At 43.0% G+C, this 26,319-nt stretch overlaps 1 protein-coding gene across 3 annotated transcripts in view; it reads right to left on the reverse strand.

Annotated features, from left to right (window-relative positions):
- RCAN2 (regulator of calcineurin 2) overlaps positions 1–26,319 on the reverse strand; it is a 303,834-nt gene that overhangs the window by 13,237 nt on the left and 264,278 nt on the right. For all 3 annotated transcript variants that reach the window (XM_047794591.1, XM_047794590.1, XM_047794592.1), the window contains 2 exons: positions 14,478–14,651; positions 9,990–10,161 (listed from right to left, as the gene is read on the reverse strand). In XM_047794591.1, coding sequence (XP_047650547.1) covers positions 9,990–10,161; positions 14,478–14,651 — 346 coding nt within the window. The remainder of the gene's footprint in view (positions 1–9,989; positions 10,162–14,477; positions 14,652–26,319) is intronic.

The raw sequence follows: 26,319 nt of genomic DNA on the forward strand, positions 1-26,319 counted from the left end.
GTGGTTACCAGTGGGGAGAGAGAAGATAGGCTTGGGAGATTAAGATACACAAACTGCTATGTATAAAATACATCGGTAACAAGGATATCTTGAACAGCACAGGAAATTATAGCCATTATTATGCAGTAACTTTTAATGGAGCATATGAAAACACTGAATCATTATGCTATACATCTGAAACTAATATGACAAATCAACTATACTTCAATTTAAAAAAAAAAAAAGAAAGTGTGCTTATCTTCTGGGAGTTTGCCGCTAAAACTGGATTAGGGCCCGGTTTATCTTCATTCCCTCCTGGGTCATTTAGGATCTGAAAGGACTTCATAGGAACCACAGGACTGAGGACCCGAATAAGTGATTTAGACAAAGGAGTGGAGCCTTAGGGGGAGCGGTGGGAAACTGCAGGCCAGGGAGGTGGGGTCTCCACAGCCTGCAAGGTGGGCTTGTCCTCGAGGCTGAGGGCTAACAGGTGAGGGCAGACGTGAGGATCGGAACAGCGCGTGGACGTGGACGAATTCTCCGTGTGCTTGGCCACAGAATCGGGAGCTTTTCCTCTCTGGGAATGATCACTCTATTCCTCCTTTCCCAACATTAGGGGCTTAGCTACGGGCATAGCCATGTGGAGGTGCACGATCGCGCATGCGCGCGTACCACCGTGCTCATTTCTGTGTGTCTTTCATTTTCTACAACGTGCAGTTTACTTGTGAAATAAGAAAAGGAAGTATTTCATATTGCTACTCAAGAGTGATCGAAGATTACTGTGGAATATATGCTAAGAAGACAAGCCCCTTTAAATTTTTTTTTTTAACCTAGAGAAAATTCTTCTAAAGGAGGTGGAAAATTAGGAGCGGGAGTCCCAGGCTCACAAATCTGTGTCCCTCCGGTGAGCAGGTGACGTGCACTAAATGGCACCCTGGGACTGGCTGTTTTATTTGCTTCTCGTGTCTGTGATCAGAATATAGCAATTGTCGAGCAAGAACCGGGGCTTATATAACAGTCATAGCCTAGGCACCCCAAATAGAGGTGTTCATCCACATTTTAAAAATGGAATTTTCTGTACCTTCCAGTCAATGAGCCTGGAATAGAAAATGTTTCTTCCTTAGAAGTGACACGGGTTAATGAAATATATTTTTCCCTTTGGGGAAAACAGTATACAAAGCAGCAAACCAGCAAAATTGCTGTACCATGGCATGTTTTGATAGAATTTGGAAAAAAGTCTAAATATAGCAGATGTATGCAACTTGAAATTCCAACACCATTTTAAACCCTCTTCTGCAGTTAACTAAAATCGATCTCCCTAACAAGAGCTAAAAATAGCAGGAGGAAAAAAACAGGACTAGACAATGACTTTTCATATCTCTCCCTGCAGGCATTTCCAGTGTCAATAAACCTGACCTTCCAGAGCCATCCTGGAGAGCAGAATAGGCTGGCATTTCACACCCCGGCTTTGATTTACCATCCATCCAGGGCCTGAGCATCTCTATTTTGCCATTTTGCTGATGAGTACAGAGACATTCTTTTGCTGGGCTGGGTTTTGTTTTTCCTATTTTGTTTTCCATCCAAAAGGAACACAGCACTATACTCTTTCTGGGGTCAGGAACAATAGGCATTGTTAAAATAAACAAAAGTAAATATCCAATTCATTCTCCACCAGGTCAAAGCTCATCTAATTTTGTCCAGGCTATTCTCTAGATTCACCAGAGGGACTAATATAAATGTTCAAAGATTCTGGGTTTTTTTTTGTTTGTTTGTTTTTTGTTTTTGAAGTTTAGTTGATTTACAATGTTGTGTTAGTTTTTGGTGTAGAGCAAAATGTTTCAGTTCCGATATCTATAATATATATGTATATATTCTTTTCAGATTCTTTTCCATTATAGGTTATTACAAGGTATTGCATATAATTCCCTGTGTTATACAGTAGGATCCTGTTGTTTATTTATTTTATATATAGCAGTGTGTATCTGCTAATCCCAAATTCCTAATTTATTCCCCCCCCCATCCCCTTTCTCCTTTGGTAACCATAAATTTGTTTTCTACGCTTTGAGTTTGTTTCTGTATTGTAAATCAGTTAATTCGTATCACTTCTTTAGATTCCATATATATTTGTCTGCTTACTTCACTTAATGTAATAATCTCAAGGTCCATCCATGTTGCTGCAAATGGCATTATTTCATTCTTTTTTGTGGTTGAGTAGTATTCAGTTTTATATATACAATATATATACACCATATCTTCTTTATCCATTCCTCTGTTGATGGACATTTAGGTTGCTTCCATGTCTTGGTGGTTGTAAATAATGGATAGTGCTGCAATGAACATTGGGTGCTTTTTTTTTTTTTTGAATTAGAGTTTTTGTCTTTTCCAGACAAATGTCCATTAGTGGGATTGCTGGATCACATGGTAACTATTTTTGGTTTTCTAAAAAACTTTCATGCTGTTCTCCATAGTGGCTGCACCAATTTACATTCCCATCAACAGTGTAGGAGGGTTTCCTTTTCTCTATACCTTCTCGAGAATTTATTATTTGTAGACTTTTTTTTTTTTTGGTCTTTTTAGGGCCACAGCCTTGGCATATGGAAATTCCCAGCTAGGGATTGAGGCGGAGCAGCAGCTGCTGGCCTACACCACAGCCACAGCAATGGGGAATCTGAGGCGGAGTTTGCGACCTATACCACAGCTCACGGCAATGCCGGATCCTTAAATCAAACCCATATCCTCATGGATACTACTTGGGTTCGTTACCACTGAGCAACAATGGGAACACCTACTTGTAGACTTTTTAATGATGGCCATTCTGACAGTGATACCTCATTGTATTTTTTTTTTTTCTTGTCTTTTCCTAGAGCCACACCTGCAGCATATGGAGATTCCCAGGCTAGGGGTCTAATCAGAGCTGTAGCTGCTGGCCTACACCAGAGCCACAGCAACACCAGATCCGAGCCCAGTCTCTGACCTACACCATAGCTCATAGCAATGCAGGATCCTTAACCCACTGAGCAAGGCCAGGGACTGAACCCGCAACCTCATGGTTCCTAGTTGGATTCATTTCTGCTGTTCCACGATGGGAACTACCTCATTGTAGTTTTGATTGCATAGAAAGCTTCTGTTTTATAGAGATGATGATAAGCCTTTAAACAGAGCAGAGAATGGCAAATTCTGATCCAAGCAGCCCACTTGACATTAGAGGAAAGAATCAAACTCACCTGACAGAATAGATGCAGTGGATATGCTTTAGGAGGTGCCAATAAATTGAGAATGGAAGTTTGGAGAGACAAAATGTCTAAGCAGTTTTGTATTTTTAAAATGTCCTGGGAGTTCCCTAGTGGTCTAGTGGTTAGGATTCGGCACTTTGACTGCTGTGGTCAGGGGTTTAGTGCCCTGTCTGGGATCTGAGACCCACATCAAGTTGCCGAATGTCACAGCCAAAAAAAAAAAAGTCTTTTTGCAACAATCCGGAATTTCTTTTGGATAAATTAATTTGGTTTCTCAAACTTTCCACTCCTCAAGGCAATGGTACTGGCTCCATGAATCCTCTCTGTTTCTCATTAGGGGTGGAGGGACATATTTTAACTTCTCAGCTGTGTAGCCTTGGGCAAGTGACTTAACCATTCTGTGCCTCACATTCCTCAGCTGTATAAATGAGGAGTAAACAACACAATGAACATTAAATGAGATAATCTATACAGCAAAGTGTTTAGAACAATGCCTGACACACAAGTAATCCCTATATATGTTTCAGCCATTGTTTCTATTACCTTTTTCTCCCTAATTTATCTATTCCCCTTACTTTTGAGATCAAAAAGCAGAACATATAGTCATGGAGACAGTGGTTAAAAATGTTTGGAATTGTGCCTCCCATATTTTCCAGACTGGGAACTTGTTCCCACTGGAATAAACAGAACAGAGCGATGCTTCCCCAGTGTTACCTGGCCCTGGTCTTGGGTTGTAACACCCCGTTAAGTATTTCCAAGGATTTCAAAGGAAATCCACAGGCTTGGGTTTGATCATGGTCGCTTTGTGATTGCACTTGTCCTCCATGCTGATTTCAAGAGCCTCTTTCGAAGTTCCAGGGAGCAAGAGCAATCCTCTCTGGAACAGGGTCACCCATGCTCCTTTCTGAAAGAGCACTGAGCGATGCTTGTGTTCCCCCTCTCCCACTTAGCCTCCATGAAAGGGTTTAAATAACACACGCCATTGCCTTCCACGGGCGGCTAGATCTGTCAAAGCTCCCACAAGCCAGATGCTTTGTCGAAGTGATCCCCAGCCTGAGTACCATCTCACCCCGGATCCCCAGCCTGAGTATCACCTCACCCTGGATCCCTGCACTGAGATGTCTTTCTTTAGAATTTCTCTCCCCCAGCATCCTAGACTTCTGCATCAGTTCTCATTTACTCAGCTCCACATATTTAGAACCATTTGTCAATTCTCCGAAGGAAGTAAAACTCCATTCCTTTGATCATTTGAGCTGCTTTGCTCTGCTCTCATTCTAATTTATTTCTCTGCTCCTGGAAGTGAGGTCATCATCCCCTAACACGGCATGACGTATAATTTGTTACCGAAATGATTCTGCCTAAGGATTAAAAATGAATTTTTTTCTAAATCATTTTTCCCCCCAAATGGAAATGCTAGAAGTTCTCTCAGTGGAGAAAACATTTATTTGGTGCTGCCCAAGTCTGTCTAAAGCTAGAAGACAGCAACAATTTGCCAAGGAAGGAACCATCTCTAGGGCGGGCTAATAGCTCTGATCTCTCCGCACATTCGGTCATGCACTCGTTCAATACTGACTGAGCACCTACGCTGTACAAATTGCTATCAAGCACGGGGAAAACCAAAATGAATAAAAGACACATTCTCCCCTCAAAAAGCAGAGAAGACAGCTGAACAACAGAAAACTACCCATGAGTGGAAGTGAGCATTTGTGGAAAGTGCCAGGGAGTAATTCCTCGCCTTGCTGCCTGGTGGGGAGTGGAGGCGAGATGCGGGAGGTCAGCGGGGGGAAAGGGGTGCAGGGGGGGCTGTGTGCAGGGCGGGACTCTGCTCTCATCACTGAGGCTGAACTGGCCGCCCTTGGTCCACATCTCTAACCTCTGTGAGATGCTTAGTTGGATATAAATCATCCATCTCGGTGGGGTGTAGACGCTTCAAGGACACAGGAAAAGCACACACGGATGACTAAAGAAAGAGACACAGCCTCAAACTGCTGGCAAGGAATGGAGAAAGCCATAAAGAGAAGACACGCCAACAGAGGCTGTTCCATGGGGTGCGGTATCGGTCATCTGTGAAGAACAGGAGACCTTCCGTATTTGCTCTTGCACACAGAGAACCCAGAGCTTCATCTGCACACTTACCAGACCCTGGGGTAGGCTTTCTGAAGGTTACAGTGGTGTTAGACATGACTGCCAGGGCAGGGTTGGAATAATGCTCTGCCTGGGTTAGAGCTGAGCTGGCATAAAGCCCACCCAGGCAGCCAGAATCCTTAATAGAGGCCCGTGGGTCTGGCCAAGAGGTGGTCAGAAGAGCCAGGGTGGACATTTGTCTTTGATCCCGGCCAGCTGTGTCACCTTGGGCAAGTGTGTTCACCTCTCTACAGCTCGGTGCTCCCATCTGGAAAATGGGGATATTAACAGTGCCTACCTCTGTGCTGAGTGCACAGCCGGGTACTTCAAAGCTGGTCAGTTTTAGAGTTCCCATAGTTAACAAATCTGACTGGGAACCTTGAGGTTGCCAGTTTGATCCCTGGCCTCGCTCAGTGGGTTAAGGATCCGGCGTTGCGGTGAGCAGTGGTATAGGTTGCAGATGCGGCTCGGATCTGGCATTGCTGTGGCTGTGGTGTAGGCCGGCAGCTATAGCTCCAATTTGACCCCTAGCCTGGGAACCTCCATATGCTGCAGGTGCGGCCCTAAAAAAAAAAAAAAGAAAAACAAAAAAGAGCTGGTAGATTTACTCGTAAGGCTCATAGGTTAGCTGCACAATTAAGGTAAAAGACATGCATTTTTAAACACTATTGGTAAATTATTCACAAGTCTAAAAAAGTACCCCCCTCTTTTTTTGCCTCTTTAAGGACATTTCTTCCCTATGTCCGCCCTCCTCTGTATCAGGCTCTGTGAGCACCTCTTCTGAATTCTCACTCCATCCAGCCCTTCTGCTGCTGTCAGTGCCAGGTCACACTGGTCCCAGCAGTGCCCATCAGATCCAGGGCTCAGCTCCCAGAGCCAGGGAGTGTGTCTGACACGTGCCCCTTTCTTGCCTTTGCATCAAGCATTGTGAATATTAAATAGGAATGAATTTTCTTTCTGGCTCTGGATAAAAAGCGTTTTGAGAAGTCCTCAGTTTAAGGACCCAACACTGTCTCCGTGAGGATATATGGATTCAACCCCTGGCCTCACACAGTGGGTCAAGGATCTGGCATTGCTGTGGCTGTGGTATAAGTCACAGCTGCAGCTTCAATTTGACCCCTGGCTTGGGAACTTCCATATGCCACAGGTAAGGCCATGAAAAGAAAGGAAAAAAAAAAAAAAAAAAGATCTGAATGTAACTGGATTACAGGCTCCAAGGGAGTGGACCAGAGAGGGACCTGAAAGTCTGACTTAGCGGGGCCTCCTTTATAAAGAGTGAAGCAGGAAGAGCACTGCCTGGGAGCCCTGGCCTTGTCACTGGTAGGTCATTCCCACCCCCTCTCTGGGCCTCCGTTTTCCTGCGTGTAAAATGAAAGTTGGCCATGACTCCTAGGCCCTTCTGGCCAACCTTAGCAAGTCTATGGAGAGCTCTGTGGGTTGACACTACAAACAGCTGTACAAGGTGTTCAATTGCATTCTTGTTAATATCTTGTTAATATCTGCTTGGGAGCCAAACCAGCTGTTCCAAGGACAGCAGTGTCATTGGTCCTATGTCTGAAGTGTCCCCAGTGACTGGGAAAAATGGGTCACAAGGTTGGACTTGAGTAGACTTTACTTATTTTATACACATTCTGCAAACATCTGCTTGGATCACCCCTATGGCTCTCTTTGGATGCGAGTGCATGTACTCAGGATTCCTGTAGGTGGACTAGACTTTCAAGGAAATCACGTTTCACTGACATCTCCCTCATTATTACATAGTTTCTTCCATCAGCCCATCTTAAGTAGTTAGACACCAACTCTTTCTCACAGTGGCTCTTTGAGAGTAAAACCAGTGGCCTTTGGTTTGCTTGTTTGTTTGTTTTAGGGCTGTATCCATGGCATATGAAAGTTCCTGGGCTATGGGTCAAATTGGAGCTGTAGCCTCTGGGAGGCTGAGCTGTGTCTGTGACCTACCCCACAGCTCATGGCAATGCCAGAGCCTTAACCCACTGACCAAGCCCAGGGATCTTATCCAAATCCTCCTGGATATTGGTCGGGTTCACTACCATTGAGCCACAATGGGAACTCCCCCAATGGCCATTTTCAAGGCCCTGGGAAGCTGAGGGACGAGACGATGATTACAAAGAAACTCCCAACAACCTGGCTCTTGAAAGTGCTGTAATCTAACTTTAAGGCCACACATGGGACCACTCGTAGTTCTCTTGCAGGGGGTAGTTATTAATCAAACCATCCTCATCTCATTCTGAAGACCCAGTAGGATGACTAGCTTTTCCTGACTTGCCTGGGAATTTCCTGGTTTGGAAATCACAAGTTCCTAGGAACCTGAGTCTGGGCAAATCAGGACACTGGGTCACCCTCTTACCCAGGTTTCTCAAATTTCAGGGTATGCAAGAATCACCAGGCGTGCTTACTCAGATTTCTGGGGTGGGAGATTCTGATTCAAGTGTTTTCTTGACCACACCAAGAAATATTGGTAAGCATGTATTATAAATTTGTCATTCCAGGCACTTGGCATTTGGCTACTGGTGGTTCTTTTTTTTTTGTTTAGGTTTTTTCTTAACTATTTTTTCGTCTTTTTGTCTTTTCAGGGTTGCTCCTGTGGCATATGGATGTTCAGAGGTTGGGAGTCAAACTGGAGCTGCGGCTGCCGGTTTACACCACAGCCACAACAACGTGGGATCCGAGCTGAGTCTGTGACCTACACCACAGCTCAGGGCAACACCAGATCCTTAACCCTCGGAGCAAGGCCAGGGATCGAACCCATATCCTCATGGATACTAGTTGGGTTTGTTAACTACTGAGCCACGATGGGAACTCCTTAACCATTTTTTTTTTTTTAAATTATAGTTGATTTACAATGTTCTGCCAATTTCTTCTACACAGCAAAGTGATCCAGTTATACACATATATACATTCTTTTTCTCACATTATCCTCCATCATGTTCCATCACAAGTGATTAGATACAGTTCCCTATGCTATACAGCAGGATACAGCATCATTGCTTATCCACCCCAAATGCAATAGTTTGCATCTACTAAACCCAGACTCCCAATCCATTCCACTCCTTCCCTCTGTGGTTCTTGAACTCATCTGCATATCAGAATCTCCCGGGGAGATTTTTAAAAAAATACTGAGATCCTGCTGTGTTGCACTGGGAACTATGTCTAGTCACTTATGACGGAGCATAATAATATGGGGAAAAAATGTATACATGTATGTGTAACTGGGTCACCATGCTGTATAGTAGAAAGTTGACAGAATGCAGTAAACCAGCTATAACGGAAAAAAAAATCATTATACAAAAAAAAAAAATACTGATGCCTGAGTTGACTCAAATTAATTAAGTTAGAATATCTTGGGGTACAGTTAGCCCCCTCTCACACCGGGATGTCATGGAGAAGGACCCTTTGGGGCCTTCTCTCGCTGTGCTCTCCCCATATCCTCTGCTTTAGCCTCTCTCTGAAGTATAACGTGTATCTTGTTGGAGATTTATGGGAACATGGTGACCTGACCTCTGTGGACAGCTCCAAGAACAAAGGATCTCTGCACCAGGAAGTTCACAACAACCAACCACACCCCTCCCTCACTTTGCCTTTAAAAATACTTTGCAATTTTGGTTCAGGGAGTTCAGCATATCTGGGGAGCACGAGCCATCTGGGTCCTCTCTGGTCCTGCAATAAACCTTTCTCTGCTCGAAACTCCAGTGTTTTGGTTTGTGTGGCCTCACTGTGTGCCAGACACACAGACTTGCGATAACAGAGCAGACTAAGAGAAAGGCTGTTATTTATCTTTGACCCATGGTGCCTAAAACTGCAGCTGCTACTTTCAGCCTCCCGCTCCCCACCACTTTCCACCACGGCCCCTCCTGCGAGAATATAGGCAAATGCTTTGGCGTACAAGGTGACCTCTGTTGAAATTGAGGACAGTATCACTTCTAGGCATAAGACACAGAGAAACTTTTGGATGAGTGCATAGGAGGTATGTATGAGAGTATTACTATAGCTTACATCATAATGGCAAGAAACTGGAAACCGGCTAAATGTCCATCAAGAGGACACTGGATGAGTACAGAGTCACGGTGGGCTCACAGGGTGGAATACTACACTGCAGTGAAAATGAGAGCACCCAGACTACATGGACCAACATTGAACACAACAACCATAGATTTCTCTAAAGTTAGAGGCTATTGTAACTGGCTTCTTGGGAACTTAGAGGCTTAACTTTGGCAATTGTCTTGTAGCAGAGGGGCTCCTGGGCACACCTGTGGCAGCAGTAAAAACGAGGTGGCACAGCATAGAAGCCTCGTGCCAGCTGCTAGAGCTCATTTTGTCTGTTCTGAGGAAAAGACGTCCTTGCGGTCTAGAGCAAAATTCCACAAGATTTAGGGAGCTCTTTGCAATCTTTCTGCCCTGCTATCCAGAAGTTGTACAGACTGACATTTTAGGGCTGGTTCCTGAATTGCTTTTGAACAAAGTCTGACGCTGCATTTTCATTCATCTTTCCTCTCGCTGTTCACACACATCAATACATGCATTAGAAACGCAGATGTCACCAGGAGCCCAGGATTTCAGGGTTGTTCATCTTTGCCTTTCCTAGGTTGCTGACAGATGTTTAGTTTTAGGAAAGGCGATGGCGTCAGAGGAGCTTACCTGGTCCTAGTTTGGCCACGGCATAGAGGAGGTCGTAGTTAAGGACCGGCGTGGCATCGCTGATGGGCTGCCAGCCGACGGGAGGAGAGGCGGGGGGTGAGATGAGGAACTGTTTGGCAGGCTGTGGTGGGGCCAAATGCAGTTTGTCTCCGTCTGTCTCTGGAGTCTGAACCTTTCAAACAGAATAGAAATGAAGATGAATTATTCCTTCCGGCCTCGGATGTATCGTGTGGTTCCGTTAAGATGCAGAGTTTCTCTTTTAGCCTATGCCAGATGAACCAGTGAGCCAGCCTATAATATTAATGACTACTGACCACACACTGTGTGCTCCGTTATCATATTTGACCCTTAAAACCAGTGGATCCAAACCTTTAGAATTAACCTGGGAAGCTTGTGAGATGAGACTGCCGAGCCTCCGCCCTGGAGCTTCTGAGTCAGTAGATGGGGTGGGGTGGGATGGGGGCAGGGCTTGAAAATGTGCATTGCTAACAAGTTACCAGGTGATGCTGAGGCTGCTGGTTCCCAGACTCTTCCTTTTCTTCCCTTCTTTCTCTTCCCTCCCCTCCCCCATCCCCTGCCCCCACCCCCACCCCTTCCCCTACACTCCCCTTCTTCCTTCCATCCTTCCCTCCTTCCTTCCTTCCTAACTTTCTCCCTTCCTCTCTCTCTTTCTCTTTTAATGGAGGTGATAATTCACATAACATGAATTAAACCATTTTAAATGGAGCAATTTCAGTTGCATTTTAGTACAATCCCAGTGTTGTGCAATCACCACTTCTATCTAGATTCGAAGGATTTATATCATCCCAAAGAAGATCTGGTACCCATTAAACAGTTTCTACAATTTCTGCCTCTGGTCAGACCATGGAAAGCACTGGTCTGCTTTCTGTTTCTATGGATTGACCTATTCTGGACATGTCTTACTATGGACTCGAAGAATATGTGGTATTTTGTATCAAGCTTCTTTCACTTAGCATAATGTTTCCAAGATCCAGCCACACTGGGACAGGTATAAGTACTTCATTCCTTTATATAGTTGAATACGATTCCACTGAATGGACAGATCACAATTTGTATGCTGACCACAATTTGTGGGTTCACCCATTTATGGACATTTGGGTTGTTTCCACCTTTTGGCTCTTTGGAGTAGTGCTGTTATGAATAGGTGTGGACATGTATTTGTCCGAGACCTCTCTTTAGTTCTTTGAGATATAGACTCAGGAGTGGAATTACTAGGGCAGAGAGTAACTTTATGTTTTACATGTTAGAGAACCAAGTAGGGTTTTAATAGATGAGGAGACTGAGGTTTCTACAATCACACAAGTTATTAGCCGTGTGGGATTTGAACATGAGTCTCAGGCTAAAGTCTAAGGATATTTTTTGCAGTTTTAATTTTACTTTATTGTGGTAAGAACATTTAACATGAGTTCTACCCCCTGGACAACTTCTTAAGTGTGTGACACATTATTGCTGACTCCAGGCACAATGTTGTACATTCATCTTGCTTGACTTTATGAATGTTGATTAGTAACTCCTTATTTTCCCTCCTCCAGCCCTTAGTAACCACCATTTCACTCTTCGACTCTATGGATTTGACGATATTAGATACCTCATGCATGTGGAATTATGCAGTATTTGTCTTTCTGGGACTGGCTTCTTTCACTTAGCATAACATCCTGAAGGTTCACCCATGTTGTCCCGTGTTGCAGGATATTCATACCACCCAAAGCAATCTACAGATTCAACGCAATCCCTACCAAAATCCCACTGACATTTTTATGCAGAAATAGAAAAACGTTCCAAAATTCTTATGAAACTACAACAGACTATAAACAGCCAAATCAATTATGAGAAAGAAGAATGTCATACTTTCAACTTTCAAAATATACTGCAAAGCTATAGAATCAAAACAGTGTGGTACTGGCATCAAGACAGACATATAGACAGATGCAAAGAAAAGAGAACTCAGGAATAAATCTGTGCATATAGGGTCAACTGATCTTCAACATGGGTGTCAAGGATACAAAATGGGGAAAGGATAGTTTTTTCAATGAAGGGTGTTGGGAAAATGGGATATCCCACACACAGGAGAATGAAACCAGATACTTATCTTAACACCACACAAAAATCAACTCAAAATGGATTAAAGATTTAACCATAAGACCTGAAACTGAAAAATCCCTAGAAGAAAATATAAGGGAAAAGTTTCATGACAATGGTCTTGGCAATGACTTCATAGATATGATACCAAAAGCATAGACACCAAAATAAAAAATAAATGGGTGCAACTACATCACACCAAAAAGCTTCTGCACAGCAAAGGAAATAACCAAAAGAGTGAAAAGGCAATCAGGAATGGAAGAAAAACATTTGTAAATTATATATCTGAGAAGGAGTTAATCTCCAAGATATATAAGGAATTCCTGTAGCTCAATAGTAAAACAACAACAACAAACTCTAATAATCTGATTTTAAAATGCACGAAGAAAAATAAATAAAATAAAAATTTTTAAAAAAGGGAGTTTCTGTCATGGCTCAGTGGTAACAAACCCAACTATCAATAAGGATGTGGGTTCAATTCTGGCCTCACTCAGTGGGTTAAGGATCTGGTGTTGCTGTGAGCTGTGGTGTAGATCCCTGAGTTACTGTGGCTGTGGTGTAGGCCAGCAGCTACAGCTACAATTTGACCCCTAGCCTGTGAACTTCCATATGCCACAGGTGGGGCCCTAAAAAGACAAAAAAAAATAAAATAAAATAAAGTAATCAAATCAAATAGCTAAGGACTTGACATATCCATAAAAAAGACATACAAATAGTCAACAGATATGTGAAAAAGTGATCAACATCACTTAACATCAGAGAAATGCAAATCAAAACCATGTCTGATTATTTAAAAAAATGCCAACAAATGTTGGTGTAGATATGGAGAAATTGGAACTCTTGCACACTGTTGATGGGAATACAAACCAAACAGCTTCTATGGAAAATAATATGGGAGTTCCTCAAAAAATGAAAAATAGAACTACTATATGATCTAGCAATTCTACTCCTAGCTATTTACCCAAAAGAATTGAAATCAGATGTTCAACAGATATTAGTACTCCGACATTCACTATAGCATGATTTGAAATTGTCAAGACATGGAAACAACCTAAATGTTGGTGGACAGATGAGTAGAGAAAGAAAATGTGATATATGGAGTTTCCGTCATGGCTCAGCAGTTGCTGAATCTGACTAGCATCCATGAGGATGCAGGTTCGATCCCTGGCCTCGCTCGGTGGGTTAAGGATCCGGCGTTGCCATGAGCTGTGGTGTAGGTTGCAGACGAGGCTCGGATCCTGTGTTGCTGAGGCTGTGATGTAGACGGGCAGCTGCAGCTTGGATTCGACCCCTGGCCTGGGAATCTCCATATGCCATGCGTGCGGTCCAAAAAAAAAAAAAAGCAACGTCTATATTCCTTTCATTGCATCATCTCTGTAGAGCCCTGATGTGAAAATGATGCCTACAAACGACTAATGGATGGATCGAGGTATCTATGTAATGGACGAGGATACTAAGGAAACATTATGGACACCGACGTTCTACTGCTGAGGACTCTTCATGAACATTGTCAAGAATTACCCAGGCCTTGTCGGAAGAGCCAGGATTTATTTTGGGATAAAACAAAACACAAAATTGATTTTCACATGTTTGTAACTTTTTTGTCACGGGTATGAGTCATTGAAAAGATATACAGTCTACTGAAACTGTCACGTAATTTAAGTTTTATTTATAACCTTGCCTCGTAAGTTAGGAGTAGGTGTGATCAGAGCATTCTTATTACAAGTCCTAGCTGGCATGTAGGGTGCATTTACCCAATGCTTATCACTTTAATGCACAATGATTCATTTAATCCTCATAATGACGGTATAGGGAGCACGTCACCATCTCCATTTTACAGATGGGGAAACTGAGGCCCAGTAAGGTTATATAATTTGCCCAGATTAGAGCCAAACCTGCCAGTCCTCAGAGTCTGCTTTCTAAACTGCTATCCTGTCTCCACCTGGGAATCACAATATAGGTTTGTTTCTCAGTGAACTAATTACAGATCACAAACCAATCTGAAAGTAGCAAGGGCTCCATTTGCATTTTTAAAAGATAAAAAAAAAATAATAACGAAGGCCCATAGGATTAGCTTTAGTAAAGAATGATCTTACCGGAGTTCCTGTTGTGGCTCAGTGGTTAACGAATCAAATCCGACTAGGAACTATGAGGTTGCGGGTTTGACCCCTGGCCTTGCTCAGCGGGTTAAGGATCTGGCATTGCCGTGAGCTCTGTGTAGGTCACAGGTGCAGCTCAGATCCAGAGTTGTTGTTGCAAGTTGCTGTGGCTCTGGCATGGGCTGGCAGCTATGGCTCCAATAGACCCCTTAGCCTGGGAACCTCCATATGCTAAGGGAGCGGCCCTAGAAAAGGCAAAAAGACAAAAAAAAAAAAAGAATGATCTTACCTGTGCAAAGTAGAGTTTTAATTTTTTCCCCCTGAACTGGGTTTCATGCAGCTCTATCCTGGCTCGGGCTGCAGATTTGGGATTGCTGAAGTTTATTCGGACACGTCTGAAGCTCTTAAACAGCTGGAACGTCACACAGTCGTCATAACTCCGGAATAGGCCCTCAAATTTTTCCTGATAAAAACAAACACAGAGGAAAACCCATTGCTCATTAATTCTGCATGATGCCAGATCTGACCAAACAAGTAAATACATAGGCTCTCCCTCATCTAAAATTAAAGGAGAACACCATAATGTATTTTTTTTTCACCTGTTGGTCTTTTTCACCAGGTGCTAAACATGCCTGAGGATTCAGTCAAAGGATTCAGAACCTGGGTCTAGGGATCGATCCCTAGAGGACCAGTGAATGGGGTCGGGAGTGCAACCCTATTTCCACTGACAAACCTGACAATTACGCAAAGCGTTGAGAGTTTCAACATAAATATGTTTTTTCCTGGGAGAGAGATCGTAGCTGTCATAAGATTCTCAAAGGAGTCCATTATCTTCAAAACATTAGGGCTTATGAGTAAAGCATGAGATAGACATTGCTAGTGATTAGCAGGCTTGGGGGCACTTTTCTTGCCTAAAGATAGGGGAGCCCACTCTCTCCTATCTCAGGTAGTGCCATTAGTTCTTGTGGATGAAATAGGTACAGAAATCAGGAATAAAGCCCTGGAGAAGATTTTCTGTCGCATTCCCTGAGGACACTGTGTACTGCAGACAGGCGTGCAACTAGAAGCAGGGCTCTTCTCAGCCTCGGTCCCTGAGTGGCTCTGTGGAGTGGAAATATCTTTCTCCTGACTCCCACCCCATCCTAGAGCCAATGTTGGCCAAGGAAACAAAGAACCCTCTCTTGCATTAAACCACTGAAACTTGTGGAATATTGTGTTCCTGAAGCACCACCAAGCCTATCACAATACAAAGCAACATTTTTTTTTTTTTTTTTAAGGGCCAAACCTGCAGCATATGGAAGTTTCCAGGCTAGGGGCTGAAGAGGAGCTGTAGCTGCCGGCCCACACCACAGCCATAGCAACCCGGGATCCGAGCCACATCTGTCACCTACGCCTCAGCTCACAGCAACACCAGATCCTTAACCCACTGAGCGAGGCCAGGGATCAAACCCGAATCCTTATGGATACCAGTACGGTTCTTAACCCCTGAGCCACAACGGGAACTCCAATTTAGAAATTTTGATTGGATATAAGTTTCAGTTCTCCTGTACACATCTCTATTCAATGCTGACTTTGTACAAGGAATGGTGTCTAGGCTTTAGAAGGATACAAAGATGACATTATTTTGTTTTGACTCTTAGTGATCTAATGGTATAAGGTGAGAGGCAGACCCAGACCATAGAACACCTGTAAGTCTGGGGAAGGCATAAAAGGAAAGCTAGAGAATGTGAATATATATATATAAACACCATTTATCTAGTTCTTCTTAGATTTATAAAAAAGATCCTATTACGAGTAACAAAACCAATGCATGTTAATTTACTCTGTGTTCTTAATGGAGAAATTGCCACTAAAAAAACAACTTCCATTTTTTAAAAAAAATGCTGATTCTTTTATTTCTACAATAAATGGTATTTTATCACAAGAGTGAGTTCAAGTGGGAATGAAGATGCGTGAGAGATGAATACTGCAAGATCCGTTGCATTTTGATTTGCAAGGGACCTGAGGGATCATTAATTCAGCCTTTCCCTCCTCACCTCCATCATTTTACAGATCAGGCCCCTGAGGTCTGGGAAGATGAGGACCAGCCCAAGGTCACATGGGCAGAGGGTGGCAGAGCCAGGACCAGGCTAAAGTCTTTGTGACCTGAATACAGAGATGCTTTCAACTACATCAGTAATTACCCTGCTCGACTGAGAGGAAGACATTGTGGCTTTAAGAAGAGCAAGAGATGGAGAGCAATAAGCTGACCCCAGCTCCTGTGTGACCACATCTGAGACTCAACAAGATGATGCAGGGTTAGAAAATCACTGTCCTCTGAGGCTGCATGGAGGGTGTCAGGTGAATTGTCTCAGACCCTCAAGTCCAAGGTTCCGGTTCCTTCCAAAAGCATGCTGCCTATTGCTGAGGTTCCCTAGCATGTAGCCCATAGTAGTTTCACCCATTTTCAACTCCTGTGTCTGCACACACTTGGTCTTTTTTTTTCGTTTGTATGTATGTATGTATACATTTGCTTTTTTGTTTGTTCGTTTCTTTGTTTTTTGGCTGCACCATGTGGGAAGTTCCAGAGCAAGGGACTGAATCTGTGCTGAGGCCAGATCCTTAACCCACTGAGCCACCAGGGAACTCCAACAATTTTTTTTAAACATATAAGGATGTTTATTGAAACCTTGGTGGCAGTGGCAAATTTTTTTTTTTTGAATTTGAATATCATGAATAGGGAACTTTTTTTTCTTTATGTATTTTTTTCACATTTTTTTCCCTTTTATGGCCACACTTGCCATACTGGAAGTTCCCAGGCTAGGGGTCCAATCTGAGCTGCAGCTGAGGACTATACCACAGCCACACCAGATTTGAGCCACATCTGCCACTTATGCCACAGCTTATGGCAATGCTAGATCCTTAACCCCCTGAGTGAGGCCAGGACGGAACCCGCATCCTCATGGAGACTAGATCCGGTCCTTAACCAGCTGAGCCACAACGCGAACTCCTTCACATTTTTTTTATCAAACGAAAGATTCTTTAAATTTTATAATGCTTTACAACTTTCAAATGTTTCACACACTCAATTTCATACAATCCCATAATAACCCTTTTCAAAACAGCTTTTTTTTTTTTCCTCTCAGCTTCATGACATTTTATGGAGTGATTTGACTGGTTGTCTCTCTCTCGCCTTTTCAGGCTCTGTTCTCGTCCCCCTGTCCTATAAAGAACAAAACAGGAATCTTTCCTTGTTTGTTCCTTGGGCAGTTTTTATTGTTCTCAATTTTCAAGCCTTGGGATCAACCAACTCCCAGGCCTGGGGCTTCAGCCACCAGTCCCAGGGGGCTCTCGAAGGAGTTCGTTCCCAGCACTAAGTGTTTTCCTAAACAGGAATCCTGGGGACTAAAATGCTTTCTGGTCCTCACAAGGCAAGTAGTCTCAGCTGGTAAGATCGAAGCTGGTGGGCTGATTAATTTGAGAATTTTCAGGAAAGGGGGGAATTAAGGAACCAAAAGCTCTTTCTTTCTCTCCCTTTCTCTCTCTCTCTCTCTCTCTTTCTTTCTTTCTTTCTTTCTCTCTCTCTCTTTCTCTCTCTTTCTTCCTTCCTTCCTTCCTTTTTTGCATTTTAGGGCCGTGCCTGTGGCATATGGAAGGCCAGGCTAGGGATCAAATCAGAGCTACAGCCGCCAGCCTATGCCACAGCCACAGCAACATGGGATCCAAGCTGCATCTGCGACCTACACCACAGCTCACAGCAACGCCAGATCCTTAACACACTGAGCGAGGCCAGGGATCAAACCTGCATCCTCATGGATACTAGTCGGCTTCATTTCTGCTGCGTCACAATGGGAACTCCTCTTATTTCTACATAGAGCATCGTTTAGGACACAATCCAAGGGTCTTCTTCTTGGCTCTGCCATTTTCCCATTTCTGGAGAGGGGGTTCCATCTCCTGTCTCCCCTCCCCACCCCCCAACATCAGCCTGGGCATGAACGTGAGTCCTGGAAAGGGAGGTGCTCTGTTCCTGGGAGTGGGATTCCTTGCCTTTTGGTTTATATTTCTTCTTGGCATTTTACATCTTGGCTGTTTGGCCTTGAGAGGATTAGGAAAGGAATGGAGGAGGAGGCCAGGCTGCAGGCTTAGGGCAGGGGTGACAAGGAATGACGGGAGGCCTGGGCGATGTCACTGCAGCTCTTTTCTCCACGATTCCTCAGGCAGCCACGACCAGCAAGCTGGAGATGGCAGGTGACAGAAGCCTCTTAGAGATCCGCCGAGGGAGGCCAGGGATCGAACCTGCATCCTCATGGATACTAGTCAGGTTCATTACCATTGAGCCACAATGGGAACTCCCTCTTTTTGGCCAGCAGTTTGAATAAAGCTCTACAGCAAAGATCTCAAACTCTGCTCTCTGAACCTCACACATCACAAAAATTGTGGAGGATCCTAAAGAACTTGGTTCATGTGAGTTTTATCCACCTACATTTATTGTACTAGACATAAAAACTGAGAAACTGAAAAGTATTTATTTATAAATTCATCTCTAAGTAACAATAATAAACCCAGCATATGTCAAAGTGATCTTTTTTTATGAAAAATAATTGTTTTTCCCAAATAAGAAAAAGCTGAGTGAGAAGACTGGCATGGTTTCACATTTTTGCAAATCTCTTTCATTTCTGACTTCATAGAAGAGACCTGGAATCTCGAATCGGCTTCTGTTACATTATATCCTTCTGTTTGAAGGGTCTGAAGAAAAGCTGGCCTCACCCAAATATGTGGTTGGAAAAGGGAGGAGCGTTTTAATAGCCTTTCAACTGTTGTGAATATTCTTTTTTGATACTTCATCACAGCTCAACAAATGGCAGTTTCTTAAAATCTATTGCCACATTAAATCTGAAGCCATAATCAAATAATAAATTATTAAAATCCATTTATCTATTTTTCACCTTTAATGGATATTTTCACCCATGCACGATTCTGTCGGAGTGTACATTGGTCATCTGAGAAATATTGGTTCCTTGAGTGATGCAAATGTTGACACATTTCATGACACAAGATCAAAAATCACATTCATTTATACCACCACTCATCTTTTTTTTTTTTTTGGTCTTTTTCTAGGGTCGTTCCCATGGCATATGGAGGTTCCCAGGCTAGGGATCCAATCGGAGCTGTAGACCCCAGCCTACGCCAGAGTCACAGCAATGCCGGATCCTTGACCCACTGAGCAAGGCCAGGGATTGAACCCGGCAACCTCATGGTTCCTAGTCAGATTCGTTAACCACTGAGCCACGACGGGAACTCCTATCACCACCTATCTTATTAAGAAGTCTTTCGATATTACAAAGCTGTCAGATCCATGTTGGTGGATACAAGTTTTCCAAAATTGTCATTTTTGCTTGAAATTACCCTCTTTATCATTGGCAACAGACCCTGTAGGTTATTTTCCTAACACACTCATTCATTCGTTTTTGGTAAAATGTCCACAAAATAACTAAGTCTGCATAACTATAGTTTGTGCGTTGTTCTTTCTAGGAAGAATTAAGTTCCATGAGAAAAATAAGTGTCCAGTGCAGCTTGGGACATCTTCAGCCATTTCCTCAGGTGAAACACTGAAGTGTTTGAGGTTCACTTCCCATTCCATTATTCAGATTATTAAATAGGCATGTGCACAGTTAATAAAACTAGTAACACGCAGTTCCCTTCGTGGCTCAGTGGTTAACGAACCTGACTAGGAACCATGAGGATCCCTGGCCTCTCTCAGTGGGTTAAGGATCTGGTGTTTCTGTGAGCTGTGAGGTAAGTCGAAGACGCAGCTCAGATCGCACTTTGCTGTGGCTGTGGTGTAGGCCGGCAGCTCTAGCTCCAATTCGACCCCTAGCCTGGGAACTTTCATATGCTATGGGTGTGGCCTTAAAAAGCAAAACAAACAAACAAATAAATAAACACATCTAATAACAAATGATGACACTCTACCGTAAAATTGGTATTTTTGTATTTTTCTTTATTGCACTCTTCTTCCTTTTTTTTGTGTGTGGGAGTATGTGGCTGTGAAAAATACAGACACGAGTAGCATGGTTTGGGACAGTTTGGTGCCACTGCCCTGATTCATACTAAAGTACCAGCCCTTCTAACCACTATTGCTTTTGCACCAGGGGGGTAAATGTTAACACAGTTGGAAAAGCAAATACTGTTATCATGGAAATAGTTTTATCATGGAAATAGTTTTGACCCCATGGGAAATGGTCTTGGGAACTCCCAGGAGTTCATAGACCACCCTTTGAGAACTGCTGTATGACTGGACCTCAGAAAAAGTAAGGTTTAGTTGGTTTAGGGTGAAGACAAGAAGTCTAGTCAGAATCTCTTTTTAAATTTTTTATTTTATTTTTATTAGAGTATGATGTTGTTTCAATTTCTGCTGTACAGCATAGAGACTCAGTCATACATACATACATACATGTATATATATATATATATACGTACATACACACACACACACACACACACACACACACATGCTTTTCCTCATACTATCTTCCATCATGTTCTATCCCAAGCGATTGGATATAGTTCCCTATGCTGTGCAGTAGAACCTCATTGCTTATCCATCCAAATGTAATAGTTTGCATTTACCAACCCCAAACTCCCCATGCTGTGTATATATATGTGTATGTATGTGTGTATGTATACACACACAATGGAATACTACTCAGACATAAAAAAGAACGACATAATGCAATTTGCAGCAATGTGGATGCAACTAGAGATTCTCATACAAGTGAAGTAATTCAGAAAGAGAAAGACAAATACCACAGGATATCACTTAAATGTAGAATCAAATATGGCACAAATGAACCTATCTACAAAACAGAAACAGAGGGAGGAGGAAGAAGGGGGCTGGACTAGGAGTTTGGGGATGGTGGACGCAATCTAGTGAGGATCTCAAGGGCACAACCTGAGGGAGAGCAAAGATGGTTTGCCTCCGCTTGGTGATGCCTAGGGAATGAGTGTCGTCAGCAGCTCTAGGATTTGATACAGGGAGGATGGAGAGGACCTTTTCAAGAATACGGATTGTCCTCTCAGGAAAATGAGCAAGGGGCGCTAGAGAAGAGGGAGCGGCTGGGAGAGGAGGTTGGTAGGGGAAGAAGAGCCAGGAATGGAGGCTGGGGCTGGATGAGGACATGAACACAGGGGAGGAAACCGTGTAAATGAAGGCATCCCAAAACTCGCACCCTTGGCGGGGTAGACCAGATAATCAGAAAGGGAGGGTGCGATAGGTGGTGAGGCCATGCAGGTCTCAGGTGCTTAGGGTCCAAAGAGTAATTTGATATTTTTACCCTCATCAATTTGAATCAGCCTCATCCTTTACATAGCAAGAACCACAAGGTACACACAAAGGCATTCAGGGCGTGTGCCTAAAAATTGTGAGTGTGGCTGCTTACTAGAGAGTGTAGATTCAGGCCTCGCTCAGGACATGTTTGAAATCAAATAATCTCCTGGTTTCAAATAGGAACACTTTTGGATTTTAAAATGTCTACCTGTAAATGTGTTTGCTTTTCTTGAGTAGTCTAGACAGCAAAGATGGATTTTTACCGATGGAAGCATTTTTTGCTTTCCTTGGAGAAGCTCACTGCAGTTTTCCTTAAGTCTTCTTACTTCACCTCTGTTATAATTATTCCTTACTTCTTATCTGTACTCTGCATTTTAAAAAGATTCTAACATGGCTTAGAAAGACATGTAAGAATGAAAAATTTTTTAAAAAAGTGGAAATTGTGTAGAGAAAAAGAGGACAACAAGGGTGGAAACAGAAATTGAAGCCAATAAGGAGGACTCTTCAGAAAAGGTGAAAAACTTCTCATAGTCTTGATTGTTTGCCATGGGTGGGCCAACATCTTGACTCTAATTTTTCCCAAAGCTGACATGATACGGTAATTTTCATCAGCTACCCAATTCTCAGGGCATTACGGTAAAGATGAGTCTGGCTTTAAAACCAGGCAAAGGGATCTGTCCAAGGTCTTCGCAAAGAAGCTCCTGTGATATGTTACAGAACATGAACCAAGGAGCAAGTGATCTCTTATAGCTTCCAATCAAAGTGTAAACAATGGTTTTTTTTTTTTTTTTAAATCAATAACCTTTAAAGCATCCTCAGGACTTAGGGAAGTGCTCACTATATTTTAATTGCTTGGTTGATACAAAACCTCAAGGTATTTGATAGACTATTAGAACACTGAAATAGTACCTTCAGTTTAACTCTAAACCAGATAAACAATATCATCTAATTTATTATCTCATTAACTCCTTACTCAGGTCCTTTGAGGGAGAGTTCCAATTATCATTATCTCCGAGTAACACAGGAAAACCAGAGAAGGTAATGACCTTGGCAAAGTCACCTGACTAACTAGTTAGCAAAATCAGAACTAGCAAGCTCAGACACATCAAGAATAACATACAAACAAGTGAGAGGTCCAAAAAACCAAAATGAGAAACCAGCTTTCCTTGTCAATCCAGAACTGTCCTGTCCTTGAAAACATGGCTGCCAAGGAAAACCAACGGTGCCTTATCTGCATTCCAAACAATGCGTTATGCCTTTATGCATTTTTTTCCCAATTTTCTCCCTTATAATACCTTTGGGTATAAATTATCTTCATAAGAAATTCAGCTTCCTTCAAATCACAAGGCTCTCATCTGTCAGATAATACTGCCCAGAAACTACTGAAGAATGAAACAATTCATTGAGGTTTATCACCTCTCAACGGATGCCCCGGACAAGCCCTGTGCAAATTCCATGTTTAAGGATCATACTGGATTTTAGAGGCTGCTCAGGAGGGCTTCCTGTCAAAAGGACTGCTATTGTAAATCTTCTGTAATCACACTCCTTACGTGATAGGCAAAACCAGGCCTGCATGTAGAGATTTTATTAAAATTAGTCGATAGTTGATTTACAGTGTTGTGTCAATTTCTGCTGTACAGCATAGTGACCCAGTCATAAATATATGTATGTGTGTGTGTATATACATGTGTGTGTGTGTGTATCTATCTACCTATATATACATTCTTTTCTTGGTCTTTTTTTAGGGCTACACCCTTGGCATATGGAAGTTCCCAGGCTAGGGGTCAAATTGGAGCCACAGCTGCTGGCCTACACCACAGCTCATGGCAATGCCAGATCCTTAACTCTCTGAGTGAGGCCAAGCATGGAACCCACATCCTCACGGATATTATTCAGGTTTGTTACCGCTGAGCTATTACGGAAGCTCCTATATATTCTTTCTCTCATACTGTCTTCTATTATGTTTTATCCCAAGAGACTGGACATAGTTCATTGTGCCGTACAATGGAATACTACTCAGCCATAAGAAAGGACAAAATAACGCCATGTGCAGCAACATGGATGCACCCAGAGATTCTCATACAAGTGCAGTAAGTCAGAAAGAGAAAGACAAATACCGTATGATGTCACTTATATGTGGAATCTAACATATGGCACAAATGCCCCATCTATAAAACAGAAACAGATCACAGACATGGAGTGCAGACTTGTCGTTGCCAGAGGGAGCGGAGAGGGAGTGGGATGGACTGGGAGTTTGGGGCTGGTAGATGCAGACTATTACATCTAGAATGGATACACAATGGGGTCCTACCACCCTATCAGGATTTCTCAGACCAGGCAGACCTGTGTTCCATCGTAGTTTGTTGCATTTGTTCCTGATATTATCTAAATTAAAACATTACCGTGAAAGGAGGCTCTCATCCCTTCCTTGCTGATAAAAGGGGCATTCAGACCTCATGTCATATTAACAACTTTGAGAACAGATAATTCACTGGAAGAGGCCCCAAAGCTTTTATCCCTTCTCAGTGGAGTCCCTGGGAGAGACAAAGATCTAAAACCAGGTCCAAACTCCAAAAGGACCCTCTTTGTCCTGAAACCTCAGGGATTCATCACATGCCTCTCTCAACAGAATGCTTTCCATGGTTGGCGTTTGCTTCTCTTCTTTCATTTGGGGCAGTGACCCTCAAGTTCATGGTGGCTAGACACCAATGCTATGGGAAAGTGCTCCCATAGGCTATTAAAGCATTGAAATATTATCTTCAATGTTACTCCTCTTGAGTTAAGGAAGTCTTGGTTTCTCTGATGCCACCAAGATGCAATCTATGCATTTAGACCTGGAAAAACAAAACCCCCAGAACTCTTCCAAAACTACGAAAATGTACAAGGGTTAAAAACTGGAATGACCTTGGAACAGGAGTGAATCTAAGTATCATGGAGCCTGAAGCTTTTACAATTTGCAAATCCCTCTTTTAGCAAGATGCTACAAAATTAGGCATGGACAGGATTTTTCCTTTCCTTTTTTTTTTTTTTAGAACAAGAAGAAAAAAATCATAACAGGTAACTTGTGCAGATTTTATAAACAATATATGACCAGAGTGCCAGCACTCTATAGAGGCCATGGTAGAGACCCATGCAAATGAGAGTCCCTTAAGCTGAAGTTTCATTCACTTCCCAGGAAGTATGACCAACAGAATGACAAGTCTCCTGAACCATGACCAAGCAGTCTGGCATGTAACTTCTCAGAACAGCAAAAACAAGTACAGTGCTTATACGGCTCTCAGCTGATGATGCTCACTTCCCTAAATGTTTGAAGCCCCAGAATGAGAGCCAAGAACCTGGAAGCTGCAAAGTTTCAGCCCAGGTCTCATATTACAGATGAATGATATGTCCTGGCTGCACTGGAACCCATTTCCTAAATTTCTCCAAGATTGAGAACTGAGGGGGAGGGGCAAGTAAGGGGATGCTTGGACACTCTCCTGCAGCTGTTCAATAAGGGGTGGCAAGTGCCAGATGAGGGGACTAAGAGGGGAACCTAAAGGTGGCACTGTCCCTTGTGCCTGGGACCCTTGTACAGCAATCCCCCCCACCCTTTGGGTGAGTGAGACCCTCCCGCACCTGAATATGGGACTGTTCTCATGGGTCTCACTACTCCCACCAATGAGACCAGGGGGTGTGCAGCCTGGCTGTGCCAAGCAAGATGCCATCTGTGGATGGCGGCATGCACCTGCCTGCTCAGGACATTTGTAAGCCTCCCAAGGGAGTAGCCGGGAGGAGCACGCCTACCTGTCCTGGGGATGGGGAGGGGGTGGACCAGGCAGACTAGACTTCCAAGAGAATGGTTATGATCACAGATGGTCGGTTACCCCTGCATGGTTGTACATACAAAGGAAGCACCTGACAGTCCTTTTATGGGTGCCACATTTCAGTTTACAATATCAATGTCTGCCTTGGTCCAGGGGATTGGCTGAGAACTGCCACATCCTTCTCTGGTTCCCCTCCTCTGATCAGGAACCTCCAAGAACGCCTGTGGCTATCATCAGCTCTAACTGCGCATGTGTCATTGATGAAATGCGCAGCCATTTTAAATTCATTTCAATATTGATTTATCTATGATAGATTGATGAAGAGAGGTGCTGTAAAGCCATGTTACTGGCACAGACTCTAGAGCCATACTACCGAGTTCAAATCCTGGACCCAGGATTTTGTACCACCCTGAGCAATTTACTCACCTGACACCTCAATTTTCTTGTCTGTGAAATGGGAAAACAGCAGTATCTACCTCCTAGGGCTATTCTGAGCACTAAGTGAATTAATATATTTAAATCACCAAGCGAGAGTTTATTTGAGCTGTTATCATTATGATCCCTACATTTGAATATAAATAATGTTTTCTTTATATGTCTATCTTTGGCCCGCTCTCTCCAGCTGCACAATTCTCCCTATATCTAAATCCAGGGATGTAAACATATTTATGCCCATATCTATCTATATTTATATCTAGATTGCACCTGTATCTAATCCTTAAAAGATTAAGAGCCATTATAGGAATGCCCAGAGGGACAGCCCATATAAAATTGAGTCTAATTATACTAACGTGTTTTCATTGATATTTTCATCTACTTAAAATGTAAATCCCAAATTAACCATCAAGATTTCTTCCTTGGCTGCTAAGCTGTAAAATTTCCTTTAAAAAAAAAAAAAAACCAGCGTGGTAAATTAGATAATTCTAAGGAGGAAATCAGCCGGGTAATTGCCTTCAATCGTTTCCTTTGGAGAGTCCACACCACCAGCAGGGGCTGGGGTTCAGAGTCAGTGAGTAAATCGC

Source organism: Phacochoerus africanus, chromosome 9 (genome assembly GCF_016906955.1).
Source record: "Phacochoerus africanus isolate WHEZ1 chromosome 9, ROS_Pafr_v1, whole genome shotgun sequence".
NCBI lineage: Eukaryota > Metazoa > Chordata > Mammalia > Artiodactyla > Suidae > Phacochoerus > Phacochoerus africanus.